Here is a 22749-nt window from a genome sequence, read left to right on the forward strand (position 1 = left end):
GCAAACTGCTCAATTTTTTAATCTGTTGACAGATATCCAACAAAGCAAGTACACACACGAGCTAGTCTGACACAGCGACAACAACACTGTGAAAACAAAGCACCTCATGCAGATGGCATTGTATTTTCACAGTTATTTAAAATGAATATTATTTTTAATCTGACCAAAGACATTTTCTGTTTTGACATAAGTGTATAAATAGAAGGTAAAAGCAGGTAGACATGGAAATTTGTAACCATGGAAAAAGAGACAAGCTTTTATGGCAATTAAATAATAGCTGCCTTGCATGATATTATGTTTTGTGGCATGTTTGCTGGTAATGGGTGACAAGTTGATCTACAATTTTTTGTCAAAATAATCGTCAGGCAGCATGAATGTAACTATCACAAGCAAACCAGGCCATTTTTATTGTATACCACTTTCTCATCATCATTGGACTCTTAATAAAAAGTGATTAGAACAACCTGGTAAATTAGGATATCAGAGTAATGCAATCTTTCTGTGAGCTACTTTGCTGATAACAGCATGGGGAATTTGACCACAGCAACTTTAATCATATTTACTAGAACTGCGGAAACCACTAAAATGTCAGCCTGAATTTATTAATCAATGAGACACTGTCACCAAAGGGACAGTAATAGACGCTAGGCTGAAGATGATATGCAGCACCTGCCATTCTTAAGCTCTGCTGAGATGGACTACAGGCACCAGTAGTGCGGCTGTCTCCTTTGCAACGTGCCCCACTTGCAAATGACTGCAAATCTCAATTCCATATGCCACCTCGTATGGTGCTTTATTACATTCCCACGTCCTAGCAACGTTGCTTTGTGATAATACCACGGCAATAGATAGAAAAGCCTGTGAGGTTAAAAAAAAAACTGTCATGATTTATTCAGCAGGGCTCATTTCCTACTAAAGTAATATGAGATAAATATGACCATGTACAGGGTATCCAGAGATCAAGGGTAAAAATGGATGCACCGAACCGGTAACACTATTTGAAATGAAATGATTTTTCACCCTGTGGAGGAAGCTGTCTAAAGATGCTCAGCCCATGCCAGCTTGGGTATCTACCTTATCATTATCGTACTGGTAGTCGGATGGCATATGCCATTCTTCCTGGTTTAGACAGTTCACATTACCTGATGGGATTGTTGACAGTGTCAGTGTCTCTAGCACTAACGCTGCCAACCACAGTTCCCACAGCTGCATTTTCAGGAAGTTTCCACTCGTAGACTGGCGAGAGGAAAACAGGTGGCTCATCCTCATCTTTCACAATGACTTTCACTGTCGTCCTATCAGTGAAGTCGTCCAAACTCAGAAAACGAGTGTCCACGTGGTCATTGACCGCCTCAGCGGTCATGTCGAAACGTCTCTTAACTTCAAAGTCCAAAGGCTGCGAAGGAAAGAAATACTCAACTTTTTATAGCTTGTATTAGAACAGAGGTTGTTACAAGAAGAATAAAAAAAACATAATTTATCACAATTAAATCAAACAGATACAACTTTTGAAAAACAAAGAAAGTTGTATGTAAAACAGATAATTTTTTCTGAGGAGAGCAGGACATGACTGCGACTGGATGTTGGACTTGTTTAGTTAGTGTCAATATGCTACCAGCTGTGAGTATGCACTTAAATAATGCTGCAGTTTTGATTAACATGCTGCTAGTAATAAGAAAACAGCATGCAATCCATTACCACTTTCCCAGGATGATTCAGAAACAGAGTCAATAATGTTTGTTATTTTATTTCATGATCACGGCATCTAAATTGAAATCTCCTGTTCTATAATTGAGAGAGGTATTGCATATAAGTGTGAAAAAGTAAAGTGAATAAGGTGAAATCATAAGTTCACCAACACCCAGACAGCAGTCTTCATTCTATATAAGTGTATTAACGGTATTCAGGAACTGATTTTTGTTATTAATTTGAACTAATTCGGTCAATAACTTTTCAATGTTCTCTGAATTAACCAATAGATTAATTGGCCTTGTGGTTGTGGTTTTGCAACAAGATGTGATTATTTCACTGAAAAATAAATAAATAAATAAACACACACACAGACAATATCACACAGGTTTGGACCACCCTTTGGCTTGGTTCTGTTGAAGCAGTTGCTGATCATTTGCACAGCATGCTTTGGCTGTCAATCACAGTCTGTCAATAGACACAGGAGTCTGACAGTTTGCAAAGGAGTGAAACATGACATTTAGCTTAACTATGAGCACTGACTGAAAACAGATTATAAGAAAAGTTAGGCTCGTGTATGTTTAGTGCAAATGCTTGGTTATACTGACACATGCCATTCATATATATGTACGTGTGTGTTGTTTGCTGTCCCTTCACATTTTCCTGCAACTGACTATAGTGATCCTTTTTGTTTTCGTGAGATATGAATACTTTAATGCAATTTCTGGTTCTTAATATTAATATGTAACACCAATCAATTTTGATTGTTATTAGAGCCACCTTAAGAAACAAAAATAGTCAAAAGACGTTTTTTATTATTCATATTGAGAATGAAGTTGAAATTTTGAGGATAAAGTTGAAACACTCTTTTGAGAATAAAGCGGAAATGTCGAGAATAAGGTCAACTCCCTTCATCCATCTCAATATGCATTCTTGTGTGTACTTGGGTTCTTCTGGACTTGAGAAATGTCATCAGCTGCAGCCCGATTGTCTGATACACTCAAAAAAATGAAACGTTGACTTTAATTAAAATTATTTTGTCAACAGGTTCCACGAAATTGAATTATGTTAGTTTAAAGCAAAAATCTTTAGTTCATCTAATTTAAAAAAACTACTTAAGATTAACAAGACATATTTAAGACTAACTAAATCAAGTTATGTTGTATGAACATAGATGATATATTTTCAGGTTAGATAGTTTAGATTAGTTACTTCAACACATTTCTTATTTGTGGCAGTAAAATGTTAAATTTAAGTTAGATTAATTCAAATATTATATTTTCAGCCACCTTGTGCTTTATTAATTAGTTTTACATAAATCTATTTTGTCAACAGGTTCCACACAAATGAATTAAGTACATCCAACTTATTTTTTAAAATTTATTTTATTGCCAACACATTCAGTGAGCATTTGTGTAAACCCAGTCCAAAATAAAACACAACAGCTCATTAGGGTTAGTAATTAACAGTATGTAGACAGATGCAACATCAAGACTTTAAATTAAATGTCTGTATCTACCAGAAATAGAAGAAAAAAAAAAACGCATTGAAGATCACATAACACATTGATAAGATGACACTTGAGTTATGCACATGTGATGCTAGTAAGGTCTGTGAGTGTTTTTTTCTTTTAGTGTCTAAAATGGATAGCAAAGTTGCTATTTGCAATGATTGCTTAGGGTCAGTCCAGTAACACAATGCCAATGAAGTGCTTTCCTTTAACAATGCAAAGTGAAGTGTCCACCTCAACAGCCACAATTAAAAAAAAAAAAAAAGTAACAACAACAACAACAACAACAACAATAATAATAATAATAATAATAATAAATAGTCCACTGATATTAGCAATCAAAGAAAATTACATCACCATCCCAAATAAAACTTTAACAAAACATGCCAACATTATGGTCTAACAATAAAACAGCTTGTCAGCGTTCAGTTTTTTTGCAACAGCACAGCAGTAACCATTTAACACTCGCCACTGTCAACATTTATTTTACCAGTGTTTGGGCAAAAAACTTCAGATGGAAACATTTTAACATGGAAACAATTGTTCGTCTTTAAAAGTCCACAAAATATACATTCATCCTGCATTCCCAACTTGGATGATCTGATATCCTCGTGTTGGTGTTGTTCCCAGACCATCATGAAAATGTTGTTCCAGGTTCAACATTGCAAGTGACCAATCACATTGTTGTGACGTTATTCTATTCCAAGCCATTCGTGCATTTATGAAATTCCAATGTTGCAAGGACAATATCAATTCTGCTTACTGTTTATTAAAGGGTTACGGTTAGGGTTAGGGTCCGTTGATCGGCGGACAGAGGCGGTTTCACGCAGCTTAAGTACAGTTTTTTGTTTTACGCCGGTTTTTCCCGAAGTCGCAAAAGTATGACGTCACAACATTCTGATTGGTCACTTGCAATGTTGATCCTGGAACAACATTTAGTATGATGATCTGGGAACAACACCAACACGAGGATATCAGATCAACCTCCTAACTTACCCTTAATTTTAGTATGTATTGCAATTACCTTTACAATGCACACAATGTAACACAAACTGAATATGAACATATTTCCACCTCATAACAATATGCCTTGAACGCTAATATACACACCACCCTTCAACATTTCTGGTGCAGTATCATCTCTCAATTAAATCCTTTAAATCTCAATACTTTTGATTGTCTCTTAGCTTTCAGTCTTGAGGTTAACTGAGATTCAGTGCATATATCCCACCCATTAAGAGTGCACATGCAGAGGCCAGGTCTTCCAGGTCATGCAGGACACACTAGATGGTTATACCCACTGTAGGGTAATTTCCAATAAACCAAGTTCAAAAAAGAAGAGTCTATGGCTGACGCGTGTTCCTGGTTTCCAAAAGAAATGCTTCCAGTTGCATTATGATTTGAAGACTGTTTATTTATTACAAACGGAAGATGTAACAATGAACTCCTTCCTAAAAAGCATGAAAGTTCCAAAAAATAGCAGTTATCCAGAACTAGCTGTGCACACGGTCAGAAAACCGTGAGACTCCTAACCTCTCTGTCCATGCTCCTCCCCTTCCCTCTCACACAGGGTTTCATGCTACTATTGCACTTACATAATTAAAGTGAGAGGTACCCCCTTTTAGGTTCCAATCCCAAAACAGTGACTTAAAATTACTTTATGTAAACACATATATTTTCACATTTATTAATCCTGAAAAGATGACTTATGTAATGAATCTATGAATTATAAAACAAACATGAACTCAATCGTAAATAAAAATATAAAGCAGACGTCTGGCGCTTACACCCACATCGGCTGGAGGAGTGCTGGCATCAGCTCTTTCGATGGTAAAGATAGCAAGGGTAATTTGTTCCAGCTCCCTCTGAACAGCTGTAGCTTAGACACAAAAACATAGAAAAATGGCATCCAGTTTTAAAAAAAGAAAGAAAAAGGGCCAAAGCTACCCTTTAATGACGTAAACACAGTATTAGGAACATGCACCCCAGTGCGCCACTATTTTAGACTACAGATTCAACGATAAATATAAATAGTTTGGGTATACAAGAAGATTTCCCAAAACATTTAAACAGGTTCCATGCAAATTACAACAACAACAACATTACAACATGCAACAACATTAGTTATTCAAAATTTGGTTTAATACAGATAAAAAACTAAACTAAAATTACCAACCAATTATTCTTTGAAGAAGATGCTTGGGTCTTCATTCAGGTAAAAAGGTAGTGCCCTGAGGACACACTCCCTCCCCTTTTCAATGGTTTCCTTCTGTAGAGAGTGGCAGAGATACAGGAAGAGAAAACAGATATACTTTAGGATGACAGAAACTCACATTATACGCAAAATGAATGACATAGCCACTGCACAGATAGACATGTACACAAGACCAACTAATCATCACATGGACATGAATAGTTAACCTGTTGGGCAGGGTTTCCACCACATTATATATGTCCATAATGGAGGTAAAGACAAACTAATACATCATCTTTTTTGCATTCAAAACATAACATAAAAACATTCACTTCTGGTTTAACCTAAATCAAGGGATCAGATTTTACATATGTTTAGGTAATTTAAATTTTCCAACGTTTTGAGTACCAAACTTTGTCTTGCTTAATATAAATGTAAGTGCACTGTGCAGCTACCATACACTAGCTGTTTAAATTTGAAAATGATCTTATTAGCCATAATATTTTGCTACCAACAGAATAACGCACCTGTGTGGCTGGGGCCAAAGTTTGTCTAATTTTCTTCCCTGCAACGCCTCCTTTTTTCTTGAAGACTTTTATGAGCTGGTCAGTGTATTGGTCAAGTTGTGTAAAAAGCCTTGGAACATGTGCAGCAGTAGTAATCCTCACATATTCTGCTTCCACCTGAAAATATGTCAACAAACACAACATACTGTACTGTAAATATACATACTATATGTACACATATACAAACTAAAACTAATGTAGTAAGACCTCATTAAAGCTATAATTTTAACACAAACATTTACACAAAATGCTAATGGAGCCATTACAGCTTTTATTGTTATTTATCAAGTTCCAAAAAATATTGATCACAGCTGATCTGAAAAGAATTTCATGCCTCAGGCCCTTGAACTGCAACCTTTACCATGGTTCAGATGTGGAGACGAAATAACAGGGGCATGGGATGGGTCACAAAAGAAAACTTAACTTATAAAACAGTTTTGTTTTTAAAAGTATAACAGTTCACATACCACATACAAGCTCAGCAATACCACATACACCACATCAGTATAGGAGGGAGCAGGTAAAGGCAGGATCTGAGATTTATAAAGAAAAAAAATAATTAATTCCTTAATTTCAAGAAGCAAATTATTGTTTGAATTACAACTAAATAAAATACTACTCAGAAGAAAAGCAAGAGATTGACACTGCCATGTGCTAACTTTCTATAGAAGCAATTATCACCAGGTCTGTCGACCTCCATTGTCTGTCCACTCATATGTCTTGAATAATTTTATTAAAAAAATTAAGTGTGTACTTTCACAAACTGTAATTTATAACTACATTGATATGTATAACTCCGCTAGGAAACATGCTGTATTTACAGACCATTTTTACATAATACAGATTACTGATAGAGCAGAACAATGGTGTCACAGTGGCTTTCGCCCTTGACTTTTTGGATTTTAAATGTCACTTTATGCTATCCTTGCTATCCTATTCGATATTTCCGACTCTCGGATTACAGAAAAGGAATCCCAAGAAAGCAAATGGAAAAATAACCCCTTGAAAGAATAACCCCATGAACCCCTGTAGCTAATCCCTTAATAAAACAAAAAACAATAAAAATGTTTCTTACACAGTCCACAAAATAAGCATGTCCAGGACCCAGTAAAACTAATGTAAAACAAGCACACGCAAACGATATAACATGTCTTGTAAGACAAACGCAAAATATAACCATGCTGGACATATAGATACTACACAACATAGTCAAAGAAAAAAGTGGTCTTACCTCTCAAAGAAACAGCAGCTTGGCGCCAAAACAGCCTTTTTCAGTTAAATTTGAAGTCTTGCGCATGAGCAGGCACAAGCCGTGAAACCTTCTTGTTCTGCGCGGTTTCATTACAACTGTTTTTGCATTACTGCCACCTTGTGGATATACAAGGTATATCGATCCTAATTGACTTAACTTAAATGTTATGCGATCAAGTAACACATTAGTATTATGTACGTTGAATAATAGACACAATTACGTAGACTTGATTAGAAAAACATATGTTAACTTAACAAAAACATATATTTTAAGTAAAATGAAAATAAATAATTAATATACACTGAACAATCCACCTCATTCATTTTTTTGAGTGTACAGCATCATCCCTTCTGTACTGCACAAAGGTGTAACCATCAAAATCCTTCCATCTCACCATTTTTACCTATTTCACAATGCACAAATGAAGCCAAGTCTTCCAGGCTTGTTTACTCATCTACTAAGTCATCTACACAAGGCCTTTTGTAGAAGGTCCAGCAGCTGTACACTAATGACATTAGTGCCATTAGCTTAAATTTAAAACTTTATTCTCAATATTTCAATGTTTTATGTTATTGTGTTTTAACACAAAGTACTTTCAAGTACTGCTGTACCCAAATGCCCAACCCAGAGAAGGACTTGTGGCTAGACAAACACACAGACACACACACAAATCTTGGGTTAGTTGTTTGGTTTAGCCTCTCCAAAACAACAGCCATTTCTTCTTTTTTTGTAGAAAGCATATCTGAATAGAAGCTCAGGGTTTCCTGTGCCATGCAAAGATCATTGAGTATAGCTGGTAGTTTTGAGATTGCATTTGTTGAACAACAATCTACCCTTTACTCTCCACTTGAACTGTTTAACTGTATGTAACCAAAGCTTGCTTAAAAGTGACTGGTAAATTTAGATTATTTGCAGACTTCAAACAGAAACCAGAATGTTTCAAGTACCAACCTGCTCTGCCGATTTTACATTTTCATACGCAGCTATAGATTTATAGAATGCACACACACACACACACACACACACACACACACACACACACACACACACACACACACACACACACACACACACACACACACACACACACACGCACAGATATTCACAGAGAATCTAAATATTCGAGGTAGATATTGTAAAGGGATTCACCTTGGCCAGTAGAATCACTCCCTCTTGTGTTACTGGGTCTGTTTTAATGATAAAAGTGCTTTCTTCCAGTTCACCCTCCAGACTGTAGGTCATTTTGGCATTGATGCCAGTGTCTCCATCCTCTGCCATGATTCTGCCTACTGTGGTGCCGATGGCTGCGTTTTCGGGGACAGCAAAGGTGTAAAGGTCTGAAGAAACAAGAATATTTTCTATGAATCATTTTGATGCCATTGGGCTCAGAAGATGAACCTTGGAACAGGATATTAAAAGGAATACAAAATTTAGTTGATACCAAACTGGTACTTGTGCTGTCTGCAATGACACTTTGAAAAGTTGCTAAATTTGGAGCAAAAAACAACAAATGAAAAAGTTTCTCCACCCGAACACAGTATACAGAACTTGACAGTAACTTGTTAATAGCTAGTCAAGAGAGGCTGCTTGTCTATAAAGTGATAAGAAGGAAGAACATTGTGGTGGAGGGTCAATTTGTGTGAGTCAAAGATAAGTTGTGGCAACACATAATCCCAGCCTAACTGTAATAAGAAGATGAGAAAATGTGATTGTGTCTTTGAGCAACTCCATTTGGATGGCTGCCACAACTGGGTGGAACTCGACACTCGACAGGAAACCAGCTGCTTGTGAAGAAAAAAAAACTGTGCCGATAATAATTTGCAATTACGTGACAAAACACAGGACATGGTTCAAAGCAAAGTGTGGCCATACAATATTTAAAAGGCCTTTTGACTGAACATAAAATCCATGGGACACATTCAATGAATGTGAATGTGACATTAATAGTTAAAGGTATCATTCTTGCTGTCTCAGTCCTACAGAATTGATTTCTTCCCACGGCATTCATTTAGTGGGGTTTATCACTGGGAAGGCTAGGTTTGCTTCCAAAGGTCATGACAAATGTCCTCTCGTGTGTGAATGATTAAATTCATCCAGTGTATGGAACATGTACGCAAGCGCAAAATGAGCAAAACATCCCAATCGCCTTTGCTGTCTCCTTCACTCTCTCTCATTCGTCTCTCAAGCCTGCCATCTTTTAATTTTGGCTGCTGGCTGAATAACAGACAGCTGAATGCAGCACAAACCACCCACCCGAGCCGGAGAAGTGTTATCAAATAAATAGCTCATAGGTATAATATTAAACATGTCCTCACAGACTGCAGTGCTTTGTACTCTTTCATTGAGTCCCTCACTGTGTATGGCCCAATGTTTGCATCACTGTGAGTCATATCTGTGACTCACGCTGCTGGAATGTGGGTCCATTGTCATTGACATCAGTCAAGCTGACCGTAACCGTAGTGGAAGAGGAATAACCGCCGCTGAGACCCAGCATATCCTTCACCTGCACCACCACCTGGTACTGCTCTCTGGCTTCACGGTCCATATTTTGCCAAGATGTTACAATAATCCCTGCAGGTAGATAAGACAGGGAGAGAGGAGGAGGGGGCCAAGAGGAGTCTTTGGTTCATTAAGACAGCATTAAATATATCTGTGGGTGATTTTTTTTGCTTTGTTTTGGTTTTTTTACAATCAACTGTAAGTAAACAAACTTTGCCTGAAGTTGCACTTGAGCGCGCTGTGCAAAATGTGCAGTAAAACTGCATCACAATAAATGTCCAGTCTTCAAATTTAATCAGCACAAAAAGGAATATTAAGAGGGCTTTCAGATGACTTAATGCTTCCTCTGTCTGGGCAAACTGGAAGATGAGGGCAACAGTAAACAGTAAACAATTTAAATCAAACAAATTAGATTGACCCGACAAATTTATAGGCCATTTGTGGATTTGAATTTATCTCAATATCATGTTCACTGAATCTTGTGTTGAAATGACGTAAACATTTTCATATTCTCCATTTTTACTATGAAAAGATCAAACATGCTCTGTGAAGTTGGATGGAGTTAAACAAAAAAATATATATATATACATATATATATATATCAAGTCAAGTCAAGTATTTATTTATTGTCATTGTCAAAGAACAATGAAATTGCGTTTGGGGCTTCCGTACAACCCGTAAAGAAAAAAATAAAAAATAAAATACCCCTTAAAACCCAAGTGTAAATATTTAACCCAGTGTGACTTCAGTGCAATGAGACAATCCTTAGCAACAACATGAGAACAATATTCAATTGAACTAACAATTTGCTTTCTAAAAAGTCATATTTGGACTTTTGCATAGTGCAGTAATTTGCATTAAAATATTTTATTCCATGCCGGTGATGCCCTCCCCCAACTTATTACAGTTAAGGTCAATAACGTGTGGGAAGTGCTGTAACTGACCTCGGATTTACACAAGAAAATAGCGAGGATGCATGTGGGCATTAGTAAAATCCATTGTCTGTCACAGGATGAACTTGTCTAGCTGGCCTCAAAAGTAGCTAAATCTGTCAATAGCTCTTTTAGGCTCCAGTCATTCTAGGGAAAAAGTGGTTGTATATGATGAAAATTAGTGCGACTGTGAATGTGACGTATGATCTTCTTGCCTTTTAAATGGTTGCTTCGAAGACAGAGACCAGCTCTAAGACCACTTAGAGTTAGCTGCCATCTTCAAACTGGTGTTAGCAAGTCAAGATGGTGATAAAACATGCCGAAATGGCACTGAGACAGAATCCGTCTGCTATCAGTTTTTGACTGAATCAACTCTGTGAATCAAGTCTGAATCATGTAAGTGCCAACTTGCATCAAGTTGGCACTTACATGCAGTCTGTTTGAGAAAATACCCCGATTAACTGTGATAAATCTCAAATCTGTTGCTATCTATATCAGACGGGAAGTGCTGTACCAAAGTCAGGGGAGGACGTGCCACAAGGAGACTGCATAGAATCCACACATCTACACATCAGGCACATTCTCTCAAATCTAAAAGGGTCAGTTTTTTTAATTTATACTAGAGATGGCACGATACCACTTTTTTATGTCCGATACCGATATCATAAATTTGGATATCTGCCGATACCGATATGAATCCGATATAGTGTTTTTTAATCAACAAAACTGTTTTTTAAATATCTTGCTGCATTTTGTATAAGTTCATACTCAAGTTTAAAACAACAACTACACTAAAGCTATTCTGTTATACCTGTATGCAAAAAAAAAATTTTCATAGTTCAGCAATACTGATCAATCTAATAAACTTAAACCTACACCATCCTCCCTATTCTGGTATTTTAAAGAGTACTTAGCGTAAATATTAAGCAACCTAACTAATAGGGTTCCAACTCCCAGCAACAACAAAAATAAATAAATAAAAAATAGGGAACCACCCCTCACGCTCCACCTCATGATGCTTAATCAACGTAATCAACCTTAATTTGATGCAGTGTGAAAAAAAATGCACAGAAATCAATTATTTTTCAAGAAATATTAAATAGATTCAACATCTTTCTTCAACAAAATTGCAGACTGCACAGATGGTACCTTCCCAAAGGAAAAAGTACTATAGCTTACTAGGGTATATTAGACTTAACAGTTACTATATACAGTAATTGACTTCTATTCATTTTACATCAAATTAAAACTTTGGGTGTCAGATAATTATTTATTAAAAGCTAGACATTTTAAATGAGAATAAGAAAGAAAAGTATGTCTTTGTGCCCCCTTTTCCCTGTTAATGCCCTATCGGCCCCCCTGGCTAAACTTTGCTAGATCCGCCCCTGCACAGTTACCAGCGTCAGCTACGTAGAAAAAGATCCTGGTGTAGAAAGTAATATTAAATACATTCTAACAACAGCTGATCAAGCTTAAACGTGCTGCTGTTGTTCAGCCGCTGGTTTCCTCTTTCTGGTGCAAAGTGGGCCAAAAACAAACCAGAGAGATGGACTCGCGACAGAAAAGCTGATCAGCTGATCGTTAAGCAGTTTCATGATTGAAGTAGCAGCCAGAAGAAGCAGTCGCTCCATATATCGCTTGTTAAGCTTAACGCAGGAATGCTTTACAAACATTCAGAGATGGACTTACACACTTGCTTTACTTCTCTCGGGGATAACTTTGTCGGAGATGAAATGCCGGGTTGCTAGCGAAGCTCCAAATGCTATCCAGACCACCGACAGGTCCCGCATGCCACAGCTGCTCTATCACGTGATGCATACTGCTCCGCTAACGTTCTGAGGTGAGTTACGGCGTGTTGCAAGTTTTGTGAGGTGCTTTCGTGATATTTAATGGATCGGATTACATTTTTTATTTTTCTCCGATATCCGATCCAGTAATTTAGGTCAGTATCGGACCGATACGTAATATCGGATCGGTCCATCTCTAATTTATACATTTCTAAACAAATGGAGGCAGCTAGTTGATTTTAATAATTACCCACATTCTCCCAAGAACAGCACAAATTTGTGGTTCAAAGCTAAGGGAGAAGGTAATAGCTGCATTTTCTAAGACAAAGAACTAAGTAAAAAGCAAGAGGACCACTTTGACCCATCTCTCCTTGCTAATTAGTCGCTGAGTCCAATAACTATTTTGACAACTATCACATATATAAAACACGCTTGTCAGAGTTAAATTTAGCTTAGTTTACAGTAAATAGGCTACTACAAACTAAAGTAACTCACGCTTGTGTGTTTTATTATTTGATGGAGCAGATGAGTTCTGCTCATCGGGGGAGACTGATTGCAACCTGCTGGCAGTCTATCAGTGTTTATAAATTGGATGGTGATTTATTGCAAACCATTGACAATCTCTTTGAGAGTATTTAGAGTTGTTCTTGATCTGAGTTGGACTAAGAGAGCTCGCCTCCCACCAGGCGCCTGTTGCAACCATTGCCTTGTGAACGAAAGTGGTTACTGCAACTACTAGCAATTGGTCCCAGACGGCAAAACAAATGCAGCACAATTACTGCCAATCATCAGTTTCCTGGTTGCACAGTTTGCTGTCCAATTTTACTCGACTGTGACTGAAGCCTTAGAGATACATTTACCAAGTAAGTTTATGTAATCTTATAATTAAAAAGAAATGTTAAACTTGCCAAAAGTGAAGATCGGACATTTTCCTGATTAAACACAATGGCTAGTTTAAACTAAAACACTTTATATCTGTCAGCATCATGTACCGGTCTTTGGCTCCACAGAGAAGTAAGGTTCCCCCTGCAGGATGGAGTAGATGAGCTTGGCGTTGTTTCCAAACATGGGATCATCAGCATCTGTGGCTGTCACCTGTGCCACTGTGGTCCCTGTGGGGGGGGGGGATCAGATCACACAGTCAGAGTTAGCTCAGGCAGCAGTTCCAGTCGATGGGGAAATAAAGTGATTATAGTATAGTCCCGCAGGGTCTGTCTGACTGGCTCCAGGGGGGAGTAGTGGAAATGGAAGAGGGTGGATAGTTGAGGTAGGGTTAGAGGAGGGATGTTGACTAAGGCAAAAGGGTTGATAAGGTGGGGGCGGCAAAGCAGCCTTGGCCTTTCACCACTCGGTAAGGCGGTGCAGGTGTGCGTGACAGCCTCTCCAGCCCTATTGTGACATCTCACTCTCCACGTGCCGCTTGTTTTCTCTCCTTCGTTCTCATTCACCTTTATCTGTCCATCTTTCACACTTACTCGCATTTTCTCCATTGACCATATCCTTGTCCTTGCTTTGCTTTTTACAGTATATTTTGCTCCCTCAGCCCTCTTCCCTATCTAGTTCTTTCTTCCCACAGAGCACTCTGTCTTTCACACAGTCAGGGATTTACCGCAGCATTTCTTATTTTACAATGCCCTCACTCCAACCTCTCACTTTCTCTTTCTGAGTCAAATGCATTATGATTTATTACGAGCTAGATATTATGCTGCTAAAGCAGATTACATATAAATTGAAATGGTAATGTCTGTGGTATGAAAGGGCAGTGGTTATAATAACATTATTTAAGAAATTTATCCATAAAGGCATTGGAGCTATCATACAGAATCCAATATTTTTAACTTCCTGAATAGGGACAGATGACAGACATTCATATAACCTTTTGTTCATTGTCTTCAGTCAATATTTCATTTAAGAAAATTTATTTCAGTAGCATGTCAGTTTTTATCAATACGACAGAAAAAAGTTTATTTGCAAATAAATTACTCCTTTTTGTGACTTATATTTTAAATACAAAAGACGGATCCTTACAGATCTAGGCATCATGTCCTATTAATACCAGAAATTGTACAAAATAATTTGGAGGGAGCAGTGAAGAAGAGTGATTGACATAAAAGGTAAAAATGCTTTGAGCTGTCAGTAAGAGCAAGACCTGTATAGTATAAGTATGAAATAATTATTTCCCCATTTTAAGAAAGAAATTTAGAAAATTTCTACTATAATACTGATTATTAATCTAAACTCAAGTGAAAAATGCTAATGACTTCTTGCTCTTGTTGATATTCTTAAAAGGAAGGCTGATTAGTGGGTTAAAGATTTACAACTCATTGTGACAGAACAGCCTCCTAAGTATTTCTCTCCTAAGTTCAACAGGCAGCGATTGCAATAACGTGGCTCTGTAAGTATTAAGAGTCCTTAATACTTACGGAAAGGTTTTGAACTACAGCCCATTCATTCTTGACTGTTTCTAGGAAGTGCCATCTAGCAAAGTGGAAGCTTAGAAATTCTCTTATAAGAGTCAATAAAAAGTACATGTATGTTGAATATTGCTATTACCGCTAATATTACTAATACTTATTTACACATTAAGTAGTAAAAGCTGAGATTTAGATTTAGAGACTCTCTACTGCTGATGGTAATTTTGGTCCTAAACTATTGAATTTAAAAAAAGGCTAGACCTGGACAAAGACGTGTTTAAATTGTAATGCCAACATGCCAGTACGAGCATGCTAATGCCACAAGATTAGCTTGCTAACACTAGATCAGAATGTGAAAAGTGTTCTAACAAGCACACCATTAACAAAGCATAACCAAGGCTGTTAGAAATGACCTTTTAAAATGTAGTTAGTGTCTGTGTTTTCAACATTTCATAAAGGGACTTTTTCACTTTTTTTCACACATACCAATTGGACACATCTCAGGAATGCTGGACACATATGGCTCATTCTGGAACTGGGGGACATTGTCATTAATGTCCTGCACTGTGATGATGAACTCTGACTGGGGCTCCTCTGGTTCGTTGGACCATCTATTGATGGCCTGGGCTTGGAGCACATAGAACGCCTTTTCCTCACGGTCAAGCTTCTTCAGTGTCCGGATTTCCCCAGTATACTCGTTTATTTCAAACACATCTCCAGCACCTTCCCCTGATAATATGTACTTGATGGAAGACTCACCTTGATCAGAATCAGATTTGAGCTACAAAAAGAAAAGGAAGGTATATTAATGTTTTTTTTTTTTTTTTTTAAATTTTGCACATTTTCTCGAGGTAACTAGAAAGCATGCATTTTCAAAGGGAAGTACCATATCAAGGACATGGCAGACATTCAATGTGAAGCAGTACCTGGCCAATAACACGAGGAGTAGGATCTTCCTCGGGGACAAACAGCTGTTTCCAGATCCAGCCTCTCTTCAGGCGACGGTGCAAATGAGTGGACCCCTGAGCCAATTGTTGGGCTTCCAGACCCTGAGTACCTCTCATATCACTCAGCACCCCACCAGGAATCATAAAAAACACCATCGCCACAGCCAAAACACTCGGCATGCTCATTTTTACAGTCCATCCGTACATTTCCTCTGCACTTCACGTGGATAGTGGACAGAGGATAGTAGTTTCACTGGTCCATGTTACAAATTCTTCATTCACCAGCACCATAATTCATGATCCTGGCAGTGCTGCATCCCATCTTGTTATGATGTGGTTTGTATGCATGACCATGTCTCTAAAATAAAAGTTAACAATTTAATTAATGTCTGCACTAAGAACTTCTCAGTGGGGCACAGAGACTGAAAAACTGTCAGTGGTAAAATATTATCTTTATGATTTAAAAGGTACATTTTAAAAATTGGAATATTAAAAGAGAACTAATCAAAATATATTTACTTTTGACCCTGAAAATATTTGCATACTCTAGTTAATAAAAAGGCCAGTCTTTTGTCAGCGGTATGTAAATATGATTGAGAGGATCTCTATTTGATTAATAAATGATAATCTAATCTATAGCATTAACTAAGCCATAACTGATGATTAGTAAATTAGACGATTGGATTCTAAACATGCACAAAAACAACTTGAAGGTACTTGGATATAGAATTTGTGCTATATTAAAAGTAGTGGCTAAATTCTGTGTCCTATTGTCCTATTTGGGGGCTTTCACATACCAGTTTCTTTTTTCTTTAAATAATTTTTTTACTTTCACGAAAAACTGCAATTAAAAATTAATTTGTCAGGTTTTTGTTAGGCTGCATAACCAAGAGTTAATTAGGTTACATTTAGGAAAAGATTGAAGTTTAGAGATAAATATATACACCATCGATATGTCGTAACCAGAAACCCTTCTGAAAATCTATGCCAAAACTTGCCTTAACCCAGTGTGAAACTTCCTATAAATATAACTCATCATGTCAACACAGTCTCCATGTCAACTGTGATTGACTGTGATCAGCCCCCTTGTTTCCTCCTATGCTATTTTCTCTTCTGTCACTATTACGCAAATTGATAAAAAGAGGATGTATCAACTTGAAGAGAGAGAAATTGTAGATCAGTGGAGGCACCTCACACAGAACTTTAAATAATGGCAACCGCAGCAGGCTACATTGTAGGTTCTACATAAATTTGATGTAAAATTACAAAGCATACAGTACCCTGGATATTTAGATGGCTATCTGGAAGGGGTCCTTTACAAGCATCCAAACGTAATTATTTGGGAGACACAGCTGTAGCTATTGCCTACATCCACCGCATCATGTATAGATACCAAAGAACATCTTGTGTTTGATTTTGAGATGCCAGAGTTTTGCCAAGCAGCAATATTTGATGCCCCAGGCATGAGAAGAGGTTGCATATAAAAATGCAAACATAACCAAATCACTTGTTGACACTTGTTAACAAGCTCATCTTGAAGATTAACTATTAACAATGTTGAAATATTTAAAAGTGCTGTTAAAATACAGTTCTGCATTTAGGAAGTTGATTCTTATAAAAAATATTGTCAACTTCTGTTCTGTTTGATATCTATGAGTGCACAACAACAAAGCAGATATCTAACAATTCTGAGATAGAAAATCAAAGGAGAACCGTTTTGTTTTTTTTTTTCATAATCCTGCAGTCCTGCAAAAGCATCTGAAAACAGTCCTTTGTTTTGAATCCAGACAAGGGCCTGTATTGTGTTATAGTGATGGTGGTGCTGAAAGGGGCTAGGGCGGGGGTGGGGCAGAACATCATTCCTTAAGCATGACACTGCACTCTGCAGCTGACTAATGAAGACTTCTAATTAGATCAATGTCTGCCCAGACATGGAAAACAGAGACACACATGCCTCTGACAAACTATGAGTCAAATCGATGCACCAATTATAATGTGGACCAAGATCAGGGTCAAGAGTGTAAGGACAATGAAAGTCAGGCAAGACAGCAAATTAGTTAGGACCACACAGATACATTATCTTGCACTGACAGCATTGCTCAAGTTAGAAGACTTTAATTTGGACAAATTCATCAATCCTCTTTATAGGAATTAAATGTGCTGTTGTTTTTCTTTTCCACTAGAGACAATAAATATCTATCTTTTATGCTGCACAGGGAAACCACTATAGTTGATAATAGTCTATCAACAATTTCCCCAGTTTTATTTTCTGCCTTATTATTTTAGATGTATTAAAGACTCGAAATTCTTTCACTTCACTTTTCATTTTTGACTTCTGTCCTACATGGTGAAGCAACACAAATTATTTATCTTCTCATTAAACCTTAACCTAACTTTATACTGCTCTCCGGTCAAGCAGCAAACCATACATCAGCACTCAGTGGGATCAGTTCTCATTAAGGGATAGAATTCACAATAGCCATAATTCTAAACTCTCTTAATAGGATTTTTTGACACTGCAATATAACCACATAACATATACAGTCCCACTATGTGAATGCTTTAATACAGACTGCTGCACAGGAGCAGTGCATGGTTTGTTAGCATCTCTGGTTCCCGTTTAAATATGCACTATACCCCAGGAAGTTGTTGTAGCAGTTAGAGTAGCTCCAGTATTAATGCTTTAACAGCTCATAGTGTTCATGTTTAATCTTGTAAAAGTAAATTGGCTGTCAAGACCTATTTGTAATGAGCTGGTAAAATCAATTACTGATGCCTTTTATTTCTTAAATTCAATTTCGATACAGAACGTGAAAAAGAGTATGTGTTTATGCTTATGTATGTCCTTACAGGCCGTATTCATATCTCCGAGCATCGTGGAGTGACATTCCAATTAGTGGCCAGTGAATCGTGAGCCGTTATGGTCTTTCATAGGGCTGCCAAGCATGCGCCCAAACTGAACGCCTTGTGCCAAAACTAGAGAAGAGCCCTCAATGATGTTTGTCTGAGCAACTATTCAGCTGCCAACATGCCAAGGAGTCTGCCTCAAAATCTTCCCGAGGATATCAGTGTGGCCAAAATAGTGCACAGGTCAACAGATGTTTTTTTAATGCCAATTTAACAAGATGGGCCTTTCTACAAATAACTGATGAAATTCTGGGAAAATAATATGGCCAAAAAATAGCTCGAGGCCTGTAAATAGCAAGCATTAAGGAGCAAGTGAAACATATGTCCATGGGTGACAACTATCTTAATAGTACTTGATAATAACGGTGAACCTGCCAAAGTCTACATAAAAGACTTTTAGATTATGATTTGATTATGATTTCATAGTTATTAATTTTTACAGGTATGCATATGGTCTGAAAAAAGCAGTGAAACAAGAAAACAGAAAGAAAGATCACTGGACTCCACGGTTCTTTTCAGAAGAAATTCTCATTCTGCATGACATGCTGTACATGCAGAGTGCCCTGTGGTTGACAGCCATTCATTACCTCTAATAGGCCTTCTTCCCATTTCTAGCAGACCTCCTGTAGCCTGTATGTACAGAACGCTACTCTACCACATGACAGAATGACAATGAGCTGCAGTCTCACAATGTTAAGCACTAGATGCGCTGAGACCGTCACATCATTTTCCTATATGGTGATGTGTTCTAGCTAATAAAATGACGCTCTTTTGTAGGAATGGTTCCGGGATGCTATTAAATTGTGTCTAATGTGCCAACACAAATGTTGCAACACAGCAATAAAGAAAAAGCAGCTTTCACTTGACATTGTGGATGACATGTCAGTATCAATATACAATGCTCATTCTAACTGCTAAATAATACTAGCTTCATGAGATAATTAATTATTGTGGTTTTCAAGCATAAACCGTCAATCATCTTCTTACGTGGTGCCGTGTATGATAACTGAGAAAAGGAAGCACTGAAATACACTTTGAATACAACTGTTTGAAATCTTTAAGAAAAAACATCTGTTAAGCCTCACTTCTTTAAGATCAAGCTTCTAAGACAAAATGTCCTTAATTGGTCATTTGGGAGCCTACCATGGGACTTGGTTGTTTACTGTTCAGCTCCATAAAACAGTAACACTGACATGTAGCACTTGTTTTCTAATCGGGGTGTCAAACAAGTCCAGAGAATGAACTAGAACAACCAGGGAATGTCAAGCCATCATGTACTTGTTAGTAAGTAATTTGTTTGATTTTATTATGTGCACAAGTGGAAATCATTGCTGCTTAGCAAAATGTCACGAATTTCCATTGACGGTAATCAGCAACAGCACTACATCCTGTTATTTCTCTCCTTTCTTTTCCATCAACAGTAATTAAGTGATACTACTAGAGTTATTGCAAAATAAAATAAAAGGAATCAGTGAATTTCTATTTCATTATAATAAAAAGTTTGATACAAAAGTATTACATCAAGCTTGAAGATATCAGATATTTTTTGAGAAAATATTTTGAGTGAAAATAACTTAAACGGCAGACTCATATGGAATAAATAAGTCAGTATGCTTTTGAATTAATCACTTTTGACATTAAAAATAAATGCAAACATTGAGGAATATATTTACAAGTTGATACATGAATTGATACGACTTGCTTTGTGTTTATTTACTTTTATATTATTTAATTTACTGTGCCATTTTCATGTTATTTTCATGTTACGAATCAGTTTATCCATTTTTAATTTATTATTGTGTTTTTGGATTTCTTACACATGCCCCTGTGCACTGGTACATTGACCATCCTGCTGTATTTTCTCTAATGCATATTAAACTGCTCTCTCTAATGATTTATCCCTACTGCTGATCGGCTATAGAAGGCTTAACTGCCCACATGTAAAGCCAGAAAAGGAACATGGTCGTCTGTTCTTCCTGTCTGCCTCCCTCACATCCATCAGATGTTATTCTTCAGGTGCTTTTTGCAATTTTATTCATTAATTATTAGATTTCCTTTAGACAACAATTTTTACTATAACTATTAACATTACTCTTGATAGATAAATTAGAACAATATTAGTAACTCCTGACTCTTAGAAATTAGAGCTGGGAGTTACCAACAGTTTTGTTTTCAGTTATTAATTTTGGATTAGATTAGTTTATTTATTAGTTATAATTACTATTATTAGTTTAGGGAAGAATCTTGAATCTAATAACTCAATTGTGGGGTTGTTGGAAAGTTTTCTTCTCTTGTTTTTTATCAGGAGTCTCATCTACTTAATTTGTATTTGTTCTTTATGAGTATTTATGTTCACTTTATAAAAAATGTCTTGATTTGCAGCACTGTTGTTGCATTTCATAGGTTAGATTCAGGGAGCAGAATGTATTTGGGGGTGCATCCAGGATCTGGACCTGGCTGCCTCTCACACCAAAAATAAAAACCATAACCCAAGAATAGCTTTTATTTGTGTACTATTGAAACTGATCAGCAAAATTCCATTATGAAGACAGCGTTCTGTCGTCATAATGGAATTTTCTTGATCAGTTGTTCTGTTATACAAGAGGCAGATGTCTGATTTCATAACACACTTTGAATGACAAGCCCTCTTTGCATCATGCAGCACAAAAACATAAAGAAATGTGGTGGGGGTGCATACAGAACGTTAAACTAATACAGGAAAAATTCAGTTTAAAATAATTAAATTAACAGATGAAATGGAAAATTTTGGAATGGAAAACTGGAAAATAAGTTTATAGCGATCAAATGCTAAAAAAAAATAATAAAAAAATAGCATTTTATATAAGTTTATAAAGTGTATTTTTATTCTAACTTTAATTTCTGGGCATTTGAAGGCATATATTTATATAAAATGTCATATATATGGAGTCATTTATTTCATTCTGTACTGGTTTGTAATTTTAGCAATCATGGTCCTCCATAGCCTACAACTAATCATCAGTTTAGCGTACTGAGTGGCCCAGCATTTAGTCCTTGTTTATTCACACATGTCCATTCACATAAACAGCTAACATAACATAAACTTTATTTTCTCTTGGTTGTTTAATTGTATCGTGAGAATGTTTTTGGTATATTCAGGTATTTGTATATCTGCGTTTATTGTCCTTAAATAAGTGACCCAAAACACTGAACACACATCATTATAGGTAATAATAATCTATTTAATTGTTACTTTTTCATTAACTCAATATTTGAAAATGTAGAATATACACAGGAGTCAATTGCTCAATAGAATAAAAAAGTATATTTCATAGGAAGCTATTTTTCCATCAAAAGCCATCTATAAAGAGCAAAAACTTTACAGATGTCTTGCTGTGACTAATACACAGAACCCACGGGCTCATTTAGAATTCATGGAGTGAAGCTGTGCCCTGCTTTTATGTTTCAAGCTAAGTTATTCTTTGTGTTCTTTTTTCTTATTCTAGAGAATATATAAACTTGCATCGAATTATCTTCTTACAAAAGATAATCACTTTAGCAACCAAGACCACACCTACCTGTTTGTGTAATTCTTCTGTCACCCAAGCCACTTGTCACCAGCTGCCATCAAGAAAGATCATTGCTGAGTGTAAGAAAACACAATCTGCTTAACTAAATACCCTGGTACTGGAAAGCAATTCAGTCACCACAATAGCAGAAGCAAATGCTCATAGTCCTCACAATGCGTAATCCCCTCCACTGACGACCTCCCCTTATCTTCTTCTTCTTTGCCCCTTTTCTGCTCTTCTCAAACTTCCTGAAGAAGAACAAACACAGGGTCTATTGTTAGGGACTCACATCTGAACACTGCAGAACACTCGGGGCCTTCATCACCATGCAAATAGTCACAGCCCAGACTTGCAAAAGGATTTCTATCTTTTTTTCTCCCTATTTCTGTGAACAATCCTGCGCTTATTAGAGTTGAGCTAGAACATTGACAGGACAGTAATTCATCCACTGTAAGGTCACTATTTTTGCAAGCGATAGGACGCCAGCAGTCTGTTTTTTGACAT

At 36.8% G+C, this 22749-nt stretch overlaps 1 protein-coding gene and 1 long non-coding RNA gene across 2 annotated transcripts in view; both read right to left on the minus strand.

Moving 5' to 3' along the window:
• The window catches only part of cdh19 (cadherin 19, type 2), a 35761-nt gene extending 13317 nt beyond the window's left edge, over positions 1-22444 (minus strand). The window contains exons 1-7 of the mRNA XM_080864275.1: positions 22255-22444; positions 15770-16148; positions 15330-15624; positions 13422-13541; positions 9615-9782; positions 8361-8548; positions 1143-1396 (exon numbers count right to left, since the gene is read on the minus strand). Coding sequence (XP_080720401.1) covers positions 1143-1396; positions 8361-8548; positions 9615-9782; positions 13422-13541; positions 15330-15624; positions 15770-15997 — 1253 coding nt within the window. The 5' untranslated portion in view covers positions 15998-16148; positions 22255-22444. The remainder of the gene's footprint in view (positions 1-1142; positions 1397-8360; positions 8549-9614; positions 9783-13421; positions 13542-15329; positions 15625-15769; positions 16149-22254) is intronic.
• LOC308385411 lies at positions 3056-7778 on the minus strand. Its single transcript, XR_013969507.1, has 5 exons — positions 7191-7778; positions 6427-6492; positions 5921-6076; positions 5376-5468; positions 3056-5078 (listed from the first exon to the last, which is right to left on the minus strand). It is a non-coding gene; the product is annotated as an uncharacterized lncRNA (long non-coding RNA).
• Positions 22445-22749: the final 305 nt, after the last annotated feature.

This window comes from Rhamphochromis sp. 'chilingali' (genome assembly GCF_963969265.1).
Source record: "Rhamphochromis sp. 'chilingali' genome assembly, chromosome: 18".
Classification (NCBI taxonomy): Eukaryota; Metazoa; Chordata; class Actinopteri; order Cichliformes; family Cichlidae; genus Rhamphochromis; species Rhamphochromis sp. 'chilingali'.